Raw genomic sequence first — 21,354 nt, 5'->3', positions numbered from 1 at the left:
TCGGTGAGCAGGGGTGACCCCTGAGAGCAGCATGGGTTGGTGGCCCCTTGACTCTGGTAGGAGCCGAACCGTCTCCTGTTGTTTCTGAGGGATTTCTCCACGGGTGACCGGGTGCAGCAGTGATTATTCGTGATGTTGATCCTGGGGCAGGACGTTGTCTGAAAGATCTAGATTTGCAGTTTGTCAAGAGGAAACGGGGAGGGGTGTTGGTAGAAGATGGCCCTTTGAGAAATGGAACAGGCAGTGTGTTTTCACTTGGTTATAATTGAGGAAGAGCACCAAGAGAAAGAATTTGTGACACAGGAAGAAAAGTACAGTTTTTACTTTCTCGATAGCATTAGCTCTGCTTCGGTGATCATCTTTTCACATAGATTGAAGTGTGTTATTCAAACAAGCAATTGGGCGCGTGGGGTGTGTCGTGGGCAGGTCACTAGGCCAGCGTGGGCGGGTGATTTCATGCAAGGAAACCTCTGCTTTGTGTCTTTTAGAATGTCGTTCTTTCGGGGGGCTCGACGATGTTCAGGGACTTTGGACGTCGCCTGCAGAGAGACTTAAAAAGGGTGGTGGACGCCAGACTGAGACTCAGCGAGGAGCTCAGTGGCGGCAGAATAAAGGTGAGGCCCCTCGCCAGCACAGGCCGGCGGGCGTGCCCGTCTGGGCAGCGAGGGAGAAGTGCAAGTTGCAGCCACTCTCAGCCACCGTGTGAAGTGACATTCAGAGGTTTGTCACCTGGACTCACCCCAGGTGTGCGGTCAGGGCGGCTACGGACCTCGTGAGGCAGCTGTGCAGCTTTACACTGCGCACCGACGCACGCACGCCAGCAGTTTCCTTTGTGTAAGAGGTCAGTGTGTAGTGTAATGACCAGCATCCCAAGGAGATGCGTCAGTTCACAGTGAGGAACTTTGACGTCCTTTGGGAACATTCTCATTAAACTCAGATAACTAACACGAGCAGGGCGTTCGTGCTGTGTTCCTCCAAGATGATAATTCTTAACTAGCTGGTGAATTTACTCAGTTTACCCAAGCAAGCTTGGGCTTTGGTGTGGGGTGAATGGGAGCTAACCTGTGTGTCCTCACCTAGTGGGATCACACTGTTGGCAAAGTGTAATTTTTATAGTATTTTTGGGACACTTAGTGTTATTTGGAATTATCTCTAAATGCTACAACTAATTTGTTTAGTTAAAGAAAAGCAGTTGGGTTATTTGCTTGGATATTTTACTTTTTAAAATGCCTTTACATAGAGGTAACCTGCCCTTGACTTGTGTGCTTTGTTCTTTGCACCTCCTGGGGCCGGGCGGGGGTGGGGGGTGGGAGGGGGCTGGGGGCTGGGGGCCAGGTGGATTTGGCAGCAGGAGTGGCTGAGAACCTTCCTTTTAGGGCGGAGTGCAGAGGTGCTTGAACCTGAGGGCAGGGCTTGCGGGATGGGAGGAGGCCCTCAGAGTGGAGCCCCGTCCAGTAGGTGGAAGGGCGTCAGGGTGTGGAAGGGCACCTGCACAGGTGAGTCAGCACACATCACTTCCCCTTCCAGCCCAAGCCCGTGGAGGTCCAGGTGATAACACATCATATGCAGCGCTATGCGGTGTGGTTCGGAGGCTCGATGCTGGCCTCAACTGTAAGTCCTTTTCTAGATTGTGCTGTCTTTTCATCTCTGTGTTCTCTGCTGAGTTTGAATAAATACTGTCTTTTGGAGGTTAAATTATGTGTGTTCTAATTGTGTGTGGCTCTAAACAGCCGCACATTTAATTCTGAGATAGAAGAAATAACTTTAATGACCATTTAAACTGCACAGCTAATTCGTAGGCATCCTTGCCAATTAGGGGTTACAGAGAATATGGATAAGAGAATCCAAAAATAACCTAAAACATCTTGCATTAATCATTAGTTCCAGTGACTTTTCCGAGTAATTACTACTTTCTTGCCTCAAATTTGGGACTAGCTAACAAACTGCTGATTTAGGGCGAGCACGTAGTTGTTCCTAAATAGAAGCTGAGTAAGTTTGGAAAAAATGGAATAAGCTCCCGCTTTGAAGAGGTCAGAATCTGTGACAGAGGCCATCGGGGAGAGGATGGAGGTTTGGGGTGAGGAGAGTTTCTCATTTGCTTGGTCGTTGACTTGGTTTCATTTCCCTTCTGGAGCATTTATGCTCCTTCTGCTGGTTGCCTCTCGCAGCCGGAGTTCTTCCAGGTCTGTCACACCAAGAAGGGCTACGAGGAGTACGGCCCCAGCATCTGCCGCCACAACCCCGTCTTTGGAGTCATGTCTTAGTGGCGGCTTTGACACCGCCCTTCCAGTGGTGTCGCGGCAGGTGCGCAAGTGTCCTTCAGACCCGGAGGAGACCGGCTCCTGTACATAGCGCGCGTGCCGTGGTGCCGGGCAGCCCAGCAAAGCCATCTCCGCGCCCAGCCTCCCCCCGCCCCCCCGCCCCGCTCTCCTCTCCACCCGAGCTTCGAGTCCACAGATCCAATTCCGGAGGAATTCAGCTGCGACTCTCAGATTTGTTACGGAAAACCCTAGAACACGGCGCAAAATAGCTCCCCACCCAGGGCAGAGTATGGGGCTCTCAACCCTTTTCCTCCCAGACTATTTTTGTAAATAAAATGTTATAAACTTGAAATACAAATTGATGTTTATATTTCCTATCATTTTGTATTTTACGGTATTTGGTACAACTGGCTGATCCCGAGCACGCGTAGATGTCCATGTCATGGAGTGTTGTCATAAAACGTTTTTAATTGTGAGGCATGTTCTGATGTGTGTGTAGGCAAACAAAATAAAGCAGAGCACACTTCTCTGGTCACGTGTTTGCTAGGAAATGGTTACGCTTTATTGGAGGATGGGGAGGTTAAACACTAAGCAGTGTTGTGTGACAATTAGTATAGACAACGTATCCTTTCATTTTCTTGTTTGAACTTTCTGGAATTGTTTTATAGAAGATGCCGGTTTGCTGTTGGTGAGTGTTCGATGAAATACTACCTTGCACCATTGTAATAAAAGCAGTTAGACTCTTTATAAAGATCTCCTCTTGTGCTGTAGTGGTCTTTTGGTTTTCCCCTTTGTGCCTGAACTTCTTTCAAAGAATACTGAAATTTGTTTCACTTCTGTGGAGGCTCTGATGATTGACACCAAGTTTTGGGGAGGAAGTTTCCTAAAGTGATGTGGATTGCCTGTCCTGCAGTGACCACTCGGCCGCCGGAAGTGGTGTGGATGGGCCTGTGAGCGTCGGGGGCCGGGTGGAGGGACGCGCCTCGTGGTTCCCACCGCCCCTTCCTGGGAATTCAGAATTCATGGCTTTAAGCTTTGAGTAGCTACTCTGACATCTGCTGAGTGGATTGCTGGCTTGAAAGGTAATTTCCTAAATTAGGAGATTTAGTTTTACCCCATTCTTCATATAATACTTAGGTTACTTTTTAAACTATTATTTATGGTATTTCTTCAAGGTCATGAAGTATGTTTTATTCTCTGAAAATTTGCCTTTGTAAAGAAACATTTGGTTTTACTTTTTTTTTTTTTTTTTTTTTTTGCGGTACGTGGGCCTCTCACTGTTGTGGCCTCTCCCGTGGCTCTGGACGCGCAGGCTCAGCGGCCATGGCTCACGGGCCCAGCCGCTCCGCGGCATGTGGGATCTTCCCAGACCAGGGCACGAACCCACGTCCCCTGCATTGGCAGGCGGACTCTCAACCACTGTGCCACCAGGGAAGCCCGGTTTTACTTTTTAAGGTTAAGAAGTTTGGGGTGATACAGGAATCTTTCCGCTCAGTGTTGTGAAATCGGTTTTCCCGGGCCGTAGGCAGGCCCTGCCACTTGCACCTGATGCTCAGCAGCCCCGGGCCCTCCAGCTCTGCGGTGGAGAGTCTCAGGCCACTGGGTTCTTCCTTTGTCCAAACTCTGCTTTGGACCCCACTGGGGTCTGCTCTGCTCAGGGCCCCGGGGCCGGGTTGCTTCCTCCTGGTATTCCAGACCCTGTATCCCAACTCTCCCAACTCCCATGCAGGCGCCCTGTGCACCCTGCGTGTTGGCAGGAGTCACCTCCCCTAACACCGCTTCCGCCGCCTTCCTCTTCTGTTCAGGAACCGTGGGGCCCTCGGGGCCCCTCCTGTCTCCCGTCTTGGTGGGCATCTTCCCACTGGGGCCCTTTGCCTCCCCAGCTTCACCGTCTCTGCGCTTCTCACAGAGAACGCACCGTTTCTGCCTCTGCTTGGTCCCCGCTTGCTTTGATTGGCCAGGTGCCTTGCTGGCAGGTGCGTTTCCCCCAAACTCCTAGAGCAATGCGCTCCTGTGCGCCAGTGCCGGCCCCGGGCTTCAGAGGGGTCGTGCCCACTTCCTGCTTTAGCTGCCCCTCAAATGACCCTGTGTCAGGAGCCCAGTGTCACCCACGTCGGCTAAGCTAGAACTACTGTAACCCGTCCTTCAACTACAGAACTTGTAAAGCTCCCGTTGCCCTTGTTTGGGACAAGATTATCTTTGAGACTGTACTTTTGATTCTCGTCTTACAGAATCTTCATCAGAGCATTTTGTTTTAACATAACATTGGTGGGACAGAGTCATACATGAGAACGTGACTGGTGTGGTGAGGGGCCCTCAACTCCGGCCAAGACCCCTCCCAGATCACATGCATCAGGATGCAGGGAGAGGGAGGGAACAAGGAAGGCATTCATTTTTCACTTTCTGTTTTTAAGCCCCGTAGGTGATGCCCGTCTGTAGCTGGGGCTGACAACCCTGGTGAGCAGAGGAAGGAGTTTTGAATCTGAAAGATCTGAATCTAAATTCTGGCTGTTGCTTACGCAGATGGTTTCTCTTCTGTTTCCTCATCTAGCTGAGAATTGCAGTGGCCTCGTTGCTGTTAGTAGATTGGAGTTATAATTTTTTTGGTTTTTTCAATAAACCTGCCAGATACTGTATGTAGAAATGGGATGTGATTCTGCAGTGTGCATTGGTCATTCTGTAAGGAGGAAAGATGCTTAGAGTTGTTAGTAATTTTAAGAAAATCTACACATACCTCTTCTTCAGATTGAATTAGCACTAGATCATAAGGTAGCAATGAGTTAAGTATTAATGGAGTCGATGGGTAAAATCAACCTTCTGTGATGCCTTATAAATGCCTTATAACTCTCAGCGAACAGTTTTCTATAAAAAATTTCAACCAATGCACACTTTAACAAAACATTCTAAAATTACAAGTCAGTAGTTTTTACAACTATTAAACCTGTAGATACGACAAGAAGTCACTTTACCCCATTTGACAGATGTAAACATAACTTTATGATGATAAGAATATAACAGGAACGCCTTACTTAAGGAAAACCTGGTTAACTGGTGTGTGAGTATCTGCCAGCGTTCCCTTTCTAACAAGATGCGGTGGCTGGCTCTGGGTTGCTCTTTACAGCCCACCTGTGGGAACAGCCTCTCAGTTTTTGCAGAGGGAGCATTATCACCTCCTCCTGAGGGCTTCCACTTCTGCTTTGATTAATTTTCTAGCCAAGACTGGATCAAAGAACATGAGGCTTATGATTTTTTCCCTAAATGTGTGAGGGGTAGGGGAAGAAAACAGGAGAGGGAAGTTCAAGATATCAGCGGGGAGGCTTCCCTGGTGGCGCAGTGGTTAAGAATCCGCCTGCCAATGCAGAGGACATGGATTCGAGCCCTGGTCTGGGAAGATCCCACATGCCGCGGAGCAGCTGAGCCCATGCGCCACAACTACTGAGCCTGTGCTCTAGAGCCCGTGAGCCACAACTAATGAGCCCACGTTCCACAACTACTGAAGCCCACACGCCTAGAGCTCGTGCTCCACAACAAGAGAAGCCACTGCGATGAGAAGCCCGCACACCGCAACGAAGAGTAGCCCCTGCTCACCGCAACTAGAGGAAGCCCACGCGCAGCAGCGAAGACCCAATGCAGCCAAAAAAAAAACCAAAAAAGATACCAATGGGGGAGGGGTAGGTAACTCCTTGATCAAGGTCCTCGCAGAGGTGGGAGATGATGTGGTCCAGAGTTGAGGGGAGGAGAGGCCCAGGATGCACCCGATCCTTCTAGTGGAACAAATCCACAGGGCAGGCGGGGGACGCCCTTCACTGGAACTTCCATGGAGCCCGGACGGAAGAGGCAGGAAGGCAGCGAGTTAACTTCCTTAGGGGTGGGGTTTTGCTGGGCAAGTGTGGCGACAGGGCAGGTGTCCTGGGGCTTCTCTGTCCTTGAAGTCTATGAAGTCCGGGTGGGTGGGGGGTAAAGGGAAGGGAGTATTGAAGGTCCTGAGTTTCAAGGTCAGGGGGGTGGGCTCATAGGGAAGATGTAAGTGTTTAAGATTTCAGAGGTAGAGCACTTCTCAGTGAGAACAGGATCACTGAAGTGAGTGGTCATTGTGTAGAGGCCATTGGAAATGGGAGAGATGAGGGAATTTTGAGATGAGCGTGTTGGATAGATTGGTGCGTGCTGGCATCATCCAGGTGGGGTGGGGCCTTGGAGATGAGAGCAAGATTGTGACCCAGTTGCCAAAGTCCCGAGTCCATTTGGGTTGTGGCCCCGAGCTGAGCACAGTGTGTGGGGAACTTGGCCAAGTGCTGAGTGCACGTGACCTTATTTAATCTTAGCAGCCTGTGAAGTTGGCATTACTATTATTCCCCCATTTTCCAGGTTAAAAACTATGGCTCAAAGAGATTTAATCACATGCTCGAGACCACACAGTTAGGAAGCAGAGAAGTCATTATTTGATCTAAAGTATGCATTCACTGAAATCATGCCATCTGCAGCAACATGGATGGACCTAGAGATTATCATACTAAGTGAAGTAAGAGGAAGACGAATATCACATGATACCACTCATATGCGGAAACTAAAAATATGATACAAATGAACTGATTTACAAAATAGAAGCAGACTCACAGACAGAAAACAAATTTATGATTACCAAAGGGGAAAGGGTGGGGAGGGATCAATTAGGAGTTTGGGATTAACAGGTGCACACTACACCTGGCTCTGTGCTGGGAGCTGCTGCTGTATGGCCAGTGTGAGGATGCCTCAGTTTTGGCTATGCGTGTTCCATAGACATGTTTAGTTGAACACACTGGGATCTGAAAGTTCCCTTTTGGTATCACGGTGTTATTTCAAGGGGAGGTTGGTGCACAGCATCCTGAAGGGATCAGCCCCAGAAGGGGTTTCTTTCCCTGAGTGCTCTCGCCCTCGGCTCCAGCATCATCGATGTGTGAAGCCTTCCTGGACCTTCCCCACTGAGTCAGCCTCTTCTTACCCACGCACCAGCTATGCCCTCTGTCCCTCACCTGGCTGAGGTTCTGGAAAACGGGACTGATTTTTGTGCCCCCAGGACCTTCGCAGTGCCCGGCACGTGGTGGGTGCCCGTTAAATATTGAATTAAATTTCTGTTCACACGAAGACTCCATCCCTGGTTTTTCCAGGCTGGGTATGCTGTATAGTGAGAAGTGTTGTGTGTTTGGGTATCCTTGGATAAAAGCTGGGTTTTGGGTGTCTGGGGTGTTACCCATCATGACTTTAAGACTTTTTAACGATATAACATGTATCTCTTGAATGGATAAAGAAGATGTGGTACATATATAAAATGGAATATTACTCTGCCATAAAAAATAATGAAATAATGCCATTTGCAGCGACATGGATGGACCTAGAGATTATCATACTAAGTGAAGTAAGGCAGACAGAGAAAGACAAATATCATATGATATCGCTTATATGTGGAATCTAAAAAAATGGTACAAATGAACCTATTTACAAAATGGAAATAGAGTCACAGATGTAGAAAACAAACTTATGGGGGAAAGGGGGGAGGGATAAATTGAAAGATTAGGTTCGACATATACACACTACTATATATAAAATAAATAACTAATAAGAACCTGCTGTATAGCACAGGGAACTCTATTCAATACTCTGTAATGACCTATATAGGAGTAGAATCTAAAAAAGAGTGGGTATATGTATATGTATAATAATCACTTTGCTGTGCACCTGAAACTAACACAATATTGTAAATCAACTATACTCCAATAAACATTTTTTAAAAAGATAAAAAATAAAATTGTACACAACATCCTTCCCCCAATCTAGCTCTTATATCAAATAGATCAGTGGTCGCCTGGGAGAGGGTTGGGGGGTGGGGAAGGTTAGGAGGAAATGTACCTACCAATAGGTACGGGGTTTCTTTCTGGGATGAGTAAAGTGTCCAAAGTTGATCCTAGTGAGGATTGTACAGCTCTGGGAATACACTAAAAGCCATTGAATTATACACACTAAGTAGGTGAATTCTGTAGCCAGTTAACTTTATCTCAGTAAAGCTGTTAAGAACTTAGTAGGTTTCTGAAAAAAAAATCTGGCTCTTAAGCCATGACTCCAGTAGGTGTTCCGTATACCTGACAGGTGGGTGTGCGATGCCGTAGCACACGTGTGTGAGAGGACCTCCCTCCGCTGTGTCACCGTCTGCAGTGTGGTCAGCGGGAGAGCCCAGCGGAAGAAATGACCCCACAGGAATCTTGAAGACGTAAGTATATTTTATGGTAGCGATGGCCAGTTCATTCTCCAACTTAACTAATACGCCTGACGAGCTCTCGTGTGACTTCAGTACCGACAGTTTTGTGATGAATTCATTTTTTATGATCCCTGCGTTTTATCTCATTTGTAAAAAGTACGATTGTGCTGAACAGGCTTGTGAGGTCAATCAAGCGTGTAGCTTCAAACCACAAGAGAGCGCCATTAAGAATATTTATCTGTTAAAGAATTCTTTACTTGATTGAAGACTATTTCATAATGTTTCTTTTAAAAGTAACTGTCATGCTTGTTAAATAGAAATATAAATTGATTGGCAAAATAATTGTGTGGGGCTCTAACTGGCAATTATATCAATTTCACTTGGTCGGATGGAAATAAATCTTGTTTAAAAGGAGGAAAAGACCTATCGCTTGATATTGGTATCACGGAAGGATTTTTCTCATGTTAAAATATTAGTTCTTTCTACCCTGTCTTATGTCTCAAAAGTAAGCAGCTGTTTATTCTCTGATGATTAATTTCTCAGGTTTTACCCCCTTGTTTTTAGCTTGGGATGCAACAGATTATTTCTGGTTATGTGTGTGTGTGTACAATCATATATATATAAGTTAACAGTATTTGCTACTAAGAATTTCAAAAATTTTTGATTGATAAAAGAGGAATATAGCTATATACATTGTTAAAAATTAATAATTACAAACCCAAGAGTTTATGATGGCCAATGAAATTTAAATGATACGGCATTGGCTATATTTTCAATGTTAAGGGGTCAGATCAGCTGTAGCAATTGATCAGAGCGCCATTTAAGTCACTCGCGGCTGCACTAGCACCTACTGCAGATACCGTTTTAATGGTTTCCCATCAGACACACTTTGGCCTGAGTAGTCTGTCCTCGTGCTTATAGCTAATTTGGCCGTGGTGACCAGATGAGAACGAGTTCTGAGGGGTGCTTTTGGTGTCCCTCTTCACGGCAGTGTGGCTGAACTTGGCGACTGAGCAGAGAACGGGCCAGCTGAAATCCTGCCTTCAGACCCTGGCATTGCTGTCGGCTTGTTGCTGGTCCTTGTTAATATCAGTTCATTTCTTTCTCCTGCTCACCTGCTGATGGGGGTTATGTGCTCCAGGGGAGCCAGTGGCCGCAGGATCCCACCTCACTGGACAACTCCGATGACCAGAGTTCCTGGAAAGATGAGCTAGGAGGGGATGGGGACATTGTCAAGGAAACCACAGGAGGCTGTGGTCCAGCTCTCACTGCACCTCTCAGACTGTAGTCTATAGAACCACACCCTCTGGGTTTGTGCGGTTGCCTCCGGTTTTCGTTTTTTTAAACTGGGAAAAGCCATCATTTGTCGAGTGCTTGCTGGGTTCTGGGCACTGTGCTAAGTCCCCGTTCCATCAACGCACGTTTGCTAAGTGCCTGTTAGCCCCAGGATGTGCCGGTCTGGGGTGGAGTCTCCTTCGCGGTGGGAGAGCTGTGCGTTAAGCAGGTAATCGCAGATGGCCACAGGCTGTGGAAGGGCCACGAGAGAAGGAAGTGCGGGGTGCGCTGAGACACACCACAGGGGCCCTGGGTGGCGTCGCAGCTTCCCGCGCAAGCGACACCCAGCTGAGACCACGAGAGACGCCAGCCGGGTGGAGGTGTGGGGAAGCAGCCAGAAGGGGCTGATACGGCAATGAAATGCCTCACTAACACACAGGCCCGGTATGGATGGAGTAGAGGCGTCCAAGGTGGGGCTGGGTGCAGAACTCGGTCTTTCTCTGGAGAACAAAGTCCTCAGGCACGTGAAACAATTTTAGACATGAGCGTGGATGATCAGGTTGGTGCAGCCGTGCCTGGAAGTTTCAGCCCAGAGCTGTAGCTTTTCTCTAGAGTCTGAGCAGACGTGGAAGAAAAGAGGAGAGTCAGCCAGACGCGAGGGCTGCTCTGGAGTGTTCTCTTGGGAAAGTTGTCTCGTGAGACCAGACGGTCTGGCAGAGGCAGCCAGGGAAGACTGGCAGAAAGTTCGAGCCTTACCCTGTGGAACAGTGGGCAAAAGGAATCAGAGCGGCCAGCGCCTACGATCGTCAGATGAAGGTGGGGAGTGGGCTTTTGGGGTTTTAGTATAATAGAGTATACGGCCAGTGGATGCAGTTAGTTTTCAGTTTTAAAACTGAAAGACAATTGCTCCTGCTGAATTTAGAAGCAGTAGGTGTTTTCACTCTTCTTAGCTCTGTGCTTTGTTTCTTTTGTAGAAAAAGAGCTCCTATGATTTGTCCATAATCAGTGGTATTTGAGAGCTGTTATAGAAGGACTTATGATACAGCACAGTGTAGAAAGAGTGCTCTAAATAGTAATTAGAAATAAGCTATCAAGAGAAATGTTTGTGAGCTATAAAGGTACAAGTGACTGGTATTTTCCACTGACATGACTCATCTTAATTAGGATGGTATACTGAACTTGCATTTCTGATTATGCAGTCATTTTCTTGAGCTGAATTAGTATGTTTTAACATTTATTCATTAGCTCTTAGTCTGGGATAAATTAAACATTATAGGTAATCAAAACATTATTGCGTGATATCATTACAGTGCTCTGAATTAGAGTTTAAGAACGTTATTACAATAGTATATGTAACTTAAACGTCCCCTACTGGCAAAGATGAATAGCATTATGAACTTTCTGGTGATATGCCGTTCATGTCCGGGTTGATTTGCAGTTGAGTAACTTTTAAAGAACTGACAGCACTTGTGCCGAGCCTTTATGAACAGTGTCCCTTCCAAGGAGGAAGCCATCCTCTGTAATTCGGTGGTGATCGCTAAACCACTCATAATGATATGTGTACTAAGTTTGTCGTGCCAGTGCCCTGAGAAGTTGTTATATTCATGGCATAGTAAAGTAGGTGCCTGGTTTCACAGTGTCACAGTAGGAAATCAGCTACATAAAAATGGAATAATGATGTCGATAGGGCTTAAAAACCACACCTGGGGATAGTTTTTCAGGATTTTGTTTTTTCTTAAAAAAAAGAAAAAATCACTGATACATTCACGCAAAGGGATATACATTTTTGAGCGTATATATTTTTTCTTAAATCTTAAACTCCGCCATTCCAGTGGACTGCTCTAGAAAGCCTTGGGGCTGTAAATACTGGACGTCTGCTTCTTCAGTTCCTTACCCCAGGGGGATGCTTGTTGCCGGTGTGAATAGAATGGGAAAGGGACTTGGTGTTCTTTCCCCAACATCAGAGATGGGTTTGTGGGGATGAGAGTTACAGACCTTTAGACCAAGCAGTTTGCCTCTCCCCGGCCTCCCCACGACCAGGTTCTCTTGACCACGTGGGATGAGAAGTGACTGATGATGAGCAGAATTCCAGTCTGTGTCCACCACACAGAGTCGGGCTTGCTGGACACAGGACTTGAACCAGAGACCCCATGGAGACCAACAAAAATTACTCAGGCCTGCTCACAAGTGAACTGTGGCTTAATACCAAGCAACTGCTTCCGATGTGCTTGTTATAGCAGAGAGATGAGAAACAAGTTCCAAGCTCAGATATATTTAGGAAACCTTGTGTTAAAGAAAGCACATTTCTTCTTTCTTTTTTTTTAGAAAGCATCTTTCTTTACACAGTTGACGAGAGCTTTTGATATGCTGGGATGCGTCGTGTCCTTCTGAGCACAATGTAGTGCACTGCGTTCCATGTCTACACCCTGGCCCCCGAAACAGGAACACCTCTCGGCACCAGTGGTCCAGAGGACAGAGTTTGGGGGATCCGTCCTACTGGGATCCCCCAGGGAGAGCCGCCTTCGGATCGGGTTGTCGGAGGAGGGCCCTCTCTCATCTTGCTCTTGGTAGACTGAGGGAAATTGAGGTTTCTAAAAAGGATTTTTTTGTTTTTACTTTGGAATAATTACTTTTATTTTACTGTGAACTGAAGAGAAATGATAATTGTGCTTCTGATGGTCATTGGTGATAAAAAAAATTAAGGAAAGTTGAAGTTACAGCAAGTATTTTGGTATATTTTGCAGGAAGATTGTAATTAAGAAACTGGGCTGTTGGGCATTTCTTTCCGTAATTTTTCATTTCTTATGCTCTCATTCATCATCTGAGAGGATGCACGCGTTCAGTGTGTTACAGTCTGCAGGCTGCATTTATGCAGTTTTTCTGCAAGGACATAATTCCTATCCATTGGAGTTTGATTTCAAATATGAACAAAATCCCTGACAGGAAGAGATTGAGAGATGCCAGGGGTTCCTACAGTGCTAACTGGGGTGGGGGTGGGGGATTGATAGTGTGCTGGTCACTGGGACAACAATTTTTATTTTTTAGGGAAAACAGATTCCTTTTAACGAGTATGATAAAAATAAGAACGATATGATGTTATGCTGACATCCTTTGTTCTTGAGTGAGAACCCCCAGTTTTCTTTAATCTCCAGTCACAATTGTGTGCTTTGGGGAATATTCTTTTTTTTTCGGGGGGGGTGGATATTCTTAAAGAGGAAAACAATTTTTATTCATTTTAATAGTTTTAGTGGGCATCCTATTTGTGGTTAGGGCAAAGAGTTTCTAAAGGTCATTTACTTTCAGACGTTTTTGGTTCAGAACTTTGGAGACTGTGGTCAGCCTTCCATCGCGTGGGCTCTGCCCGTTCGTTATCCAGGGGGGACTGTGATTGTCCCCCTGCCCTGCCCTCTGGCTGTTTTTCATGGCAGCACCTCTTCTGGAGAATGTAGAGGAGCATTAAAGATGAAAACGGCTTTCCTTTTAGTTGAGGGAAAAATAATTGGTGGTAAAGAAGATAAAACTTTGTTGTATGGAAATAAATGAAGAACCACATAAGTAAGAGGCTGCTTACTTAGCGCTGGTGGAGCGCAGGGGTCCATCCAGGGGAAGGGGGCTCCGGGGCGCCCTGGTGGAGGCTATGGGCGCGGGGGACCTAGGGCGGCCAGCTTCCCCACGTGATTGGTTAGGGGAGCATGTTGGGTTTTCCCCAGTTGGTCCTGAGCTGGAAGTGGGGTCAGAAATCAGGGAAGCTGTCCGTTATCGATAGAGTCCTGGCTGTCTTGGGCTGGTTGCTGCTCGTGCGGTTTGGCTTCCTGGGCTGATGATGCTTGTCGATGAAAAATTCATCAGTCGATCTAAGAAAGAATTGGGAAATTTTATCTGAGCCAAATTTGAGGATGATAACCCGGGAAGAGCATCTCAGAAAGCTCTGAGAACTGTTCTGCCCTTTACAAGTCACGGACGGCATAGTTATAGAAGCGTTTTCTTGAGACAGAGCAGAGTGTACATTAAATGATGTATTATCGACAGCCTGCGTAATCCAGATCTAAGTGCCATCGCGGGGGGTCACGTGACCCTTACGAGCTCAAGGAGGAACGTTCTCTTTTAAGGGGTTGTCTTGGTGCTGGGAGAACGTGGCTCTTTTTGGTTGAGCAGGTATTTCTGCTGATGGGGGAGGTTTGATCGATGCGTAGTGCAGGTACACAGTGCACAGTGTGGGGAGAGAGGAGGCCAAAGGGCAGAGAAGAGTTTTCATGTTTAGATTTTTCTTGTCTTGCCATAAAACATGAATTTTATTTCACACGCTGCAGGTTGTGGGTCCGAGGCAGGTTGTCACATGTGGTCTGGCTGTGTCTGTTCACATATTTTGTCTCTCAACTGGAAAAATGAAATTTTGAGTGATGTGTGAATGATCCAGACTAGATTTTTTTTTAAGTTTTTTCTTTTTTTTTTTAAAGAATACATATGCTTTATTTATTTAAATTTTTGGCTGTGCTGCGCGGCATGCGAGATCTTAGTTCCCCAACCAGGGATCGAACCCACTCCCCCTGCGTTGGAAGCGCAGAGTCTTAACCACTGGGCCTCCAGGAAAGTCCCATCTACATTTTTCCATTCCCCAAAGCACAAAAGCCCCAACCCTGAGTCTATGCTGCTGTGTTGCTGTCACTTTATTTCAATAAAACCTTTGAAGTATTTCTCCCACCGAATACATTTTTCCTTAGAAGACTTCAAGCGATGGCGACGAGAACCTCAGACGCAGTTGCCAGTGCTCTGGTCCCTGCTCTGTTCCTGCTGTGCTGTGTGGTCCCCGCGAGTCCCTGGGCCTCCAGTGGCCTTGGCGTGGGTATGGTGAGGTCCCACGACTCTCTCTGGGGTGTTGTGATGATACAGTGAAGCCCTGGAAACAGTTGAGGAGACCTGTATCAGTTTCCCAGAGCTGCAGTAACAAAGTACCACAAATAGGGGGGCTTAAAGCAACAGAAATTCACTGTCTCGCGGTCTGGAGGCCGGAAGTCCGAGATCAGGGTGTTGGCAGGGCCGTACTAGTGACAGCAGAACTCTGGTCTCCATGGCCTGCTCCCTCTGCGCGCGTCTGGGTCCACCTTTCCCTGTTTTTAAGGACACCAGTCATCCCAGAGGAGGGGCCCACCCTGCTCCAGGGTGACCATCACAACTACTTACATCCTCAAAACTACTTATTCCCTGGGACTTCCCTGGTGATGCAGTGGTTAAGACTCTACGCTCCCACTGTAGGGGGCACAGGTTCGATCCCTAGTTGGGGAACTAAGACCCCGCATGCCGCATGGCGTGGCCCAAAAAACTGAAAAACACAAAGCTACTTATCTCCAAATAAGGTCACGTTCCGAGGTACTGTGGGTTAGGACTACGACATACAGGTTTGTGGGGAGGCCATTCAATGCATAACGAGACCCTGTGAACACACAGGCCTTGGGTTCCTTGGAGCTGATAGGTATCTACAGTGCTCCTGGGGTCTCAGTGGGCAGCTGTGAGCTTGGTACCCAATCAGTTTCCTCACCTGTAAGAGGAGGGTCGTGATGCATACCTCGTGTGGTTGGAAGGATTAAAAGAGGGAATACATGGAAAGGAAAGGGCTCAGCACAATTCCTGGAACAGAATAGCTGTTAGAAATGTAACCAGGGACTTCCCTGGTGGTCCAATGGTAAAGAATCTGCCTTACAATGCACGGGACGCGGATTCGATCCCTGGTCAGGGAACTAAGACCCCACATGCTGCGGGGCAACTAAGGCCGCGCGCCACAACTACTGAGCTCGTGGGCCTCAGTGAGAGAGCCCACGTGCTGCAAACTACAGAGCCAAAGTGCCCTGGAGCCTGCGAGCCACAACCGGAGAAGAGAAAACCCGCACGCCACAACTAGAGAAAAGCCTGCGCACCACAAGGAAAGACCCCGTTCGCCTCAATGAAGATCGTGCAAGCCGTGACTAAGACCCGACGCAGCCAAAAATAAATAAATAAATAATAAATAAATGTTTAAAAAAAAAAAAAGAAATGTAACCAGGAGCCCCTCGGTCTGCAGGAATGCAGGGATCTGCATGAGGAGAAAGGGAACAGCGTGTCTCTCACTAAGGGATTGGGTGTCCAGGTTCAGGGGAGAACCTGCTTCCTTCAGCCTGCGTTCTCAGCCAGTCTGACTTTTGCAGACATGGAAGGCCCAGCTCAGGGCTCACTTTTCCTCGAAGCAGTTGGCAATCTTCCTGTGTCCCTTCGGCCCAAGGACTTACTGCTCCCCGACGCCCGGGGCTCTGTTCCTGAGGGCAGGGCCTCGCTGAGGCTCTTCTCTGCACACTGGACTCCGCGTCTCATCACCAGGCCCCTCGCTGACTGGTGGCAGGACCCCTCTGCGAAAATTATTCAGAATTTCAGGACGGCAGGCGTAGGTCTTTCTGCCTGGGTGAGGAGTCCTGTGTGATCACAGGACTGTGTGGCTGTCCACAAAGCCGCCAGAGTTTCCCAGGAAGAGACATTCAAAGGACCACTGACATGCCGGGAAGCAGAGGCGCGCAGGAGGGAGAGGCGGCTGGATGTTGTGAGGACCGCCCACCTCGCAGGGGCCACTGCTGGAGGGGCAACCCCTCCCTGGAGGGAGAGGACGCTGCTGTTAACACCCCGACTTCCTCCAGGTCCTTCGTTAAGGATGCCTTTTATTACAAGGCTGTGTCCCTCCCGGAGGAGCAGGTGGTGAGACAGCTCAGGGATGGACCTGCCACGGGGGGCCGGGCGTGGTATTTATTGATTCATGAGTCTTCTTGTAAAGCAGAGGAGAAAAGAAACAGTTACGTGCCAGAAAACACATTTTGATTTCTTAAGGGCATCCATTAAACTTTCACACTTGAATAGTAGGTTAGAGCAGCCGCAGGGCTGCCTGGAAGGGCCTTCGGCTTTTCCGCCCGCGCGTTGCCGTTGCCGTGGTATCCTTGGGTTCAGGGTTTAGGGGGAAGCTTGAGCGTGGTGGGCAGCCGTGTGGCTTGTGGCTCAGCCCTGGGACAGAACAAGGACACTCCTGTTGACGGACCAGTTTGCTTCTCCACCTAATCTCCTTCTCCTTCTGGTCAAGCACAAACTGATTATCCAGCTTAAACCTGTTGTTTGTGTCAGACAAGTAAGAAAGTGGAGAATTAAAAAATTTGCAGAAAGGTGTCATGAATATCATATGCTCAGCATAGTTGGCAGGGCCCCCGGTGGGCATAGACTGTGGGTATCACTTCCAAAGGGAGTCTCTCCTTGAAATGAAGCAAGCACAGGATTGTAAGAACAACCGTGTCCACAGATTTCATGCTCGAGTTTTTATAAACTATTGATCAATTCAAACAACATCTATCTTTCACTTTCTCAAGCTTGTCTTTTTTTCCCCCCAAAGTGTATTCTATTAATAAATGTTAGAGGTTGGCCAAATTGAGGTTGTCCTTCAGAACTGATTATTCTCGTTTTCCATTTGCAAAGCGTGTAGTTTACCTACAGATAGGATACATTGAAAACGAGATAAGTTATTTCAACAGAGTTAGGTTGGGAGGGGATTTTAAGAAATACCTGCATCAAAACTTGCTTCTGCTCTTGATACTTTCAAATTTAAATAATATTCAGCAGCAGAGAGCTTGAAGAATAATACATAGGTTTAGTATAGAATTCCTGAGGGAATGAGCAGGGGTTTGCATACAAAATACAGCGTCCCAATGTTCCACTTTCCCACGTATCAGGGTTTTAGTTGCAGACCACAGAATGCAAGTTCATTATTTATTTATATTAATTATTTTTTAATTGAGTACAGTTGATTTACAATACTAGTTTCAGGTGTAAAACACAGTGATTCAATATTTTTATAGAGTATACTCCACTTAAAATTATTATAAAATATGGGCTTCCCTGGTGGCGCAGTGGTTCAGAGTCCGCCTGCAGATGCAGGGGACACGGGTTCATGTCCCGGTCCGGGAAGATCCCACGTGCCGCGGAGCGGCTGGGCCTGTGAACCATGGCCGCTGAGCCTGCGCGTCCGGAGCCCGTGCTCCGCAATGGGAGAGGCCACAACAGTGAGAGGCCCGCGTACAGCAAAAAAAGAAAAAAAAAAAAAAAAAAAAATTATTATAAAATAATGGCTGTACCAAGTTAGATTTTAAAAGAACGAGTGCTGGTGGCTTCAGAATACCCAGGAGGGCCAGAGCACAGTCATCAGGAGAAAAGCCTGGAGGCCAGCCAGAAATGCGGAAGCACTGGCCCGGCCCACCACGTAGCTCCTGCCCTTGCTGCTACAGCCTGAAAAAAACACAAGGCTGCAACCCTGTGCTGCCCAAGGTGACTTCTCAGGATGGGGCTACTCCTTCCCATTGCTGCCTCCTGCCTGGGCAGACCCTGGTCACATGTGGAGCGCCAGCTGCAAGGCCATCTGGGAAAGGCCATCTGTGTCTGCCCGAGTGGACGCACCCTCTGGGGTAGACCTGTCATCTGGGGTAGACGTGTCCCCCTAGGTGGATGTCTCCTTCTGGGTAGACGTGTCCCCCAGGGTGGATGTTTCTTCCTGGGTGGATGTGTCCTCCTGGGCGGATGTCTCCTCCGGGGTAGACGCATGCCTGTGGGTGGATGCGTCCCCCTGGGTGGATGTGTCCCCCTGGGTGAATGTGTCCTCCTAGGTGGATGTGTCCCCCTGGGTGGATGTGTTCTCTGGGGTAGATGTGTTCCCCTGGGTGGACGTGTCCCCCTGTGTGAATGTGTCATCCTGGGTGGATGTGTCCTCAGGGGTGTATACACCCCTCTGGGTAGATGCGTCCTCCTGGGTGGACGTGTCCCCCTGGGTAGATATGTCCTCCTGGGTGGACGTGTCCCCCTGGGTGGATGTGTCCTCCTGGGTGGATGTGTCCTCCGGGGTGAATGTGTCCCCCTGGGTGGACACGTCCCCCTGGGTGGATGTGTCCTGGGTGGGTGACTCATGCTGCTGTGTCTGGGAGAAGGCAGTTGCAATGCCCAGTTCACTTCAGGCTTCCTCAGACTCCAGCTCTTTTTCTCCATACATGTGTTACCAGTCTGATCCTAAATATGGTGATTTATTTCCTTCGTCGGTGCATCTGAACTGTGTCTCTGAAGCTGTTAAAATGAAAGCAAATTGAGTTCCTCTCTGGAAGCAGCACATATGTGGAAGAGGCTGAACTCAGGGACCAAAGAACTGAAAGAACAAGAGAAACGATTGTGTGGGAAGGACATGCTGGACCCTCTGTCCCCTTTGTCAGAAGATGCAAGGACATAGATTTGCTAGTTTCAAATTTGGTAAAGTTGTATTTTTAATAGGATCAAATTCTTTTAATCACTTTAGAAATGACAATGTTATCCAGTAACGAAGAACTGGGAGCAGAAGTCCCCCAGGTCAGCTGAAGACAGAGGCTCGATTTTACTATTAGATTGGAACATGAGATGTACTAAGGATAAGAGCAGGGAAGAAACAGAAAGAAAGAATTTAAACTGCTCTTGTAGTAGCTCTATGACTTCTTCTTCAGGGTGAATAATGATTCCCGTCAGGCAAGTAAGAAAATATTCCCATTTCATGCATCTAATTATCTACAAACAAGATTTCAGGGGTAGAGGAGGTTGGTTAAAAATACTTAGTGTAGGGACTTCCCTGGCGGTCCAGCGGTTAAGACTTCGCCTTCCAATGCAGGGGGTGCGGGCTTGATCCCTGGTCGGGGAGCTAAGATCCCACATGCCTCGGGGCCAAAACACCAAAACATAAAACAGAAGCAATACTGTAACAAATTCAATAAAGATTTTAAAAATGGTCCACATCAAAAAATCTTTAAAAACCCCCACAACTTAGTGTAGAAGCCTGTTTTCTTCCCCTTCATATCTTTATCGGTCTAATGTAAGAGGGGAGCTTTTATTTGTAAATAAAAGGATCTACTTACTTGACTGCTTGTGGAAAAAACCAGTATCACTAGTAGTTTCAATACATAAGGTTTTATTTTCTCCTGTAGGCAGGCCCTCCATGGCTGGCATCACGATTTCCCTGAGGGCCTCGGGGACATGCTCCTCCAAACGTTCTGGCCTACAGTCCCTAGACTGTGGCCCTGGTCCTCATAGCCCAAAGTAGTGGCTGGAGCGCCAGCTGACACACATGCTCTCCAGCCAGCAGGAAGAAGAAAGTGGCTAGAAAGGGAGTGACTCCTCCCTCTTCAGGGTATTTCACGGAAGCACCATCCAGCACTTTCTTGAACTTGATTGCGTGGCAATAACCACCTGCCAGCGACGGTGGTAAGTGGAGTCGTGTGGCTGGGGGACAGTGGGCTCAGCTAAAAATCAGTGTTCCATGACTGAAAAATAGGAGAGTGGATGTTGGGCATTGATGAGCAGTCTCTGTCACAGCTGAGCCGAAGGATCAGTTTTTATAGATTTCTTTTTAAGAAGGGTGGACTGATGCTTCAGGGGCAGTAGGGCCTCCTCTCCTGGCCTAAGTGCTTCAGAGCTGCCCCTGCCCCGAGATCCCACATGTGCTGACATCAATCTCCACTTCCCAAGAGTCAGAGTCAGGTCACTTCAAGGAGCACCGACGGGGTTTTCAGGCCTCTTTTCTTTGAGCTTAGCCTAAGGAAATAGGACACTTTCCCGGAAGATGCTCATTGCTGGCTTTTAATTCCCCATGAACACAGACGATTCTGTCTTATTCGGCCCGTTGAGACTAGGAATGAGGTGATAGAAATAACAAGAAGAATCCTTCATTTTTATCTTACACTATCAGTCTCCTTCCTCATTCCCCTTTCCCTCTGCCTACTGTTTAAAGCAAATAAAACAAATGAAAGCAAAGCGCCTGTGTGAGTCTCCCAGGGTTGCTGGCACAGGCTATCACAAACTGGGTTGATTAAAGAACAGACATCTCTTCTTTCCCACTTCTGGAGGCTGGAAGTCCAAGATCAAGGTGTTGGCAGGGCCAGGCTCCCTCTTCTGGCTTCTGGTGGTGGCCATCGTCCTTGGCCTTTCTTGGGTCGCAGCTGCATCACCCCAGCCTCTGTCTCTGCCACCCCATGGCCACCTGCCCTCTGGTGTCTGTCTTCACATGGCTTTCTCCTGCATCTCTTCTCCTTTTCTTTTTTTTTGCTGAGCTGTGCGGCTTGTGAGATCTTAGTTCCCCGACCAGGGATTGAACCTGGGGCCATGGCAGAGAAAGCACTGAGTCCTAACTACTGGACCACCAGGGAATTCCCTCTTCTCCCCTTTTTTTTTCCTTTCTTTCTTTTTTATTGATGTATAGTTGACTTGCAATATTATATAAGTTACAGGTGTACAATATAGGGATATACAATCTTTTTGGTCAATCCTAAACTCTCTATCCCTCCCCCTGACCCTTCCCCCCAGTAACCATAAGTTCTCTGAGTCTGCGAGTCTGTTTCTGTTTTGTAAATAAGTTCATTTGTATTATTATTTTTTTTAGATTTTGCATATAAGTGATATCATATGATATGTCTATTTCTCTGTCTGACTTACTTGACTCAGTATGACAATCTCTAGGTCCATCCATGTTGCTGCCAATGGCATTATTTCATTCTTTTTAATGGCTGAGTGATATTCCATTGTATA

At 47.5% G+C, this 21,354-nt stretch overlaps 1 protein-coding gene across 17 annotated transcripts in view; it reads left to right on the top strand.

Moving 5' to 3' along the window:
• Nucleotides 1-21,354, top strand: part of ACTR3B (actin related protein 3B) — a 227,737-nt gene that overhangs the window by 58,762 nt on the left and 147,621 nt on the right. For 9 of the 17 annotated variants that reach the window (XM_060156296.1, XM_060156295.1, XM_060156297.1 and 6 more), the window contains 3 exons: nt 489-614; nt 1,528-1,611; nt 2,135-2,619. In XM_060156296.1, coding sequence (XP_060012279.1) covers nt 489-614; nt 1,528-1,611; nt 2,135-2,530 — 606 coding nt within the window. In that variant the 3' untranslated portion in view covers nt 2,531-2,619. Of the gene's footprint in view, nt 1-488; nt 615-1,527; nt 1,612-2,134; nt 2,620-8,381; nt 8,503-21,354 lie in introns of those variants that run through there. The other 8 variants (XR_009541869.1, XR_009541868.1, XR_009541871.1 and 5 more) reach the window with 3 other exon arrangements.

This window comes from Lagenorhynchus albirostris, chromosome 8, assembly GCF_949774975.1.
Source record: "Lagenorhynchus albirostris chromosome 8, mLagAlb1.1, whole genome shotgun sequence".
In the NCBI taxonomy this organism is placed as follows: domain Eukaryota; kingdom Metazoa; phylum Chordata; class Mammalia; order Artiodactyla; family Delphinidae; genus Lagenorhynchus; species Lagenorhynchus albirostris.
The sequence above is the reverse complement of the archived record's forward strand: the minus strand, read 5'-3'. Positions and strand labels throughout refer to the sequence as shown.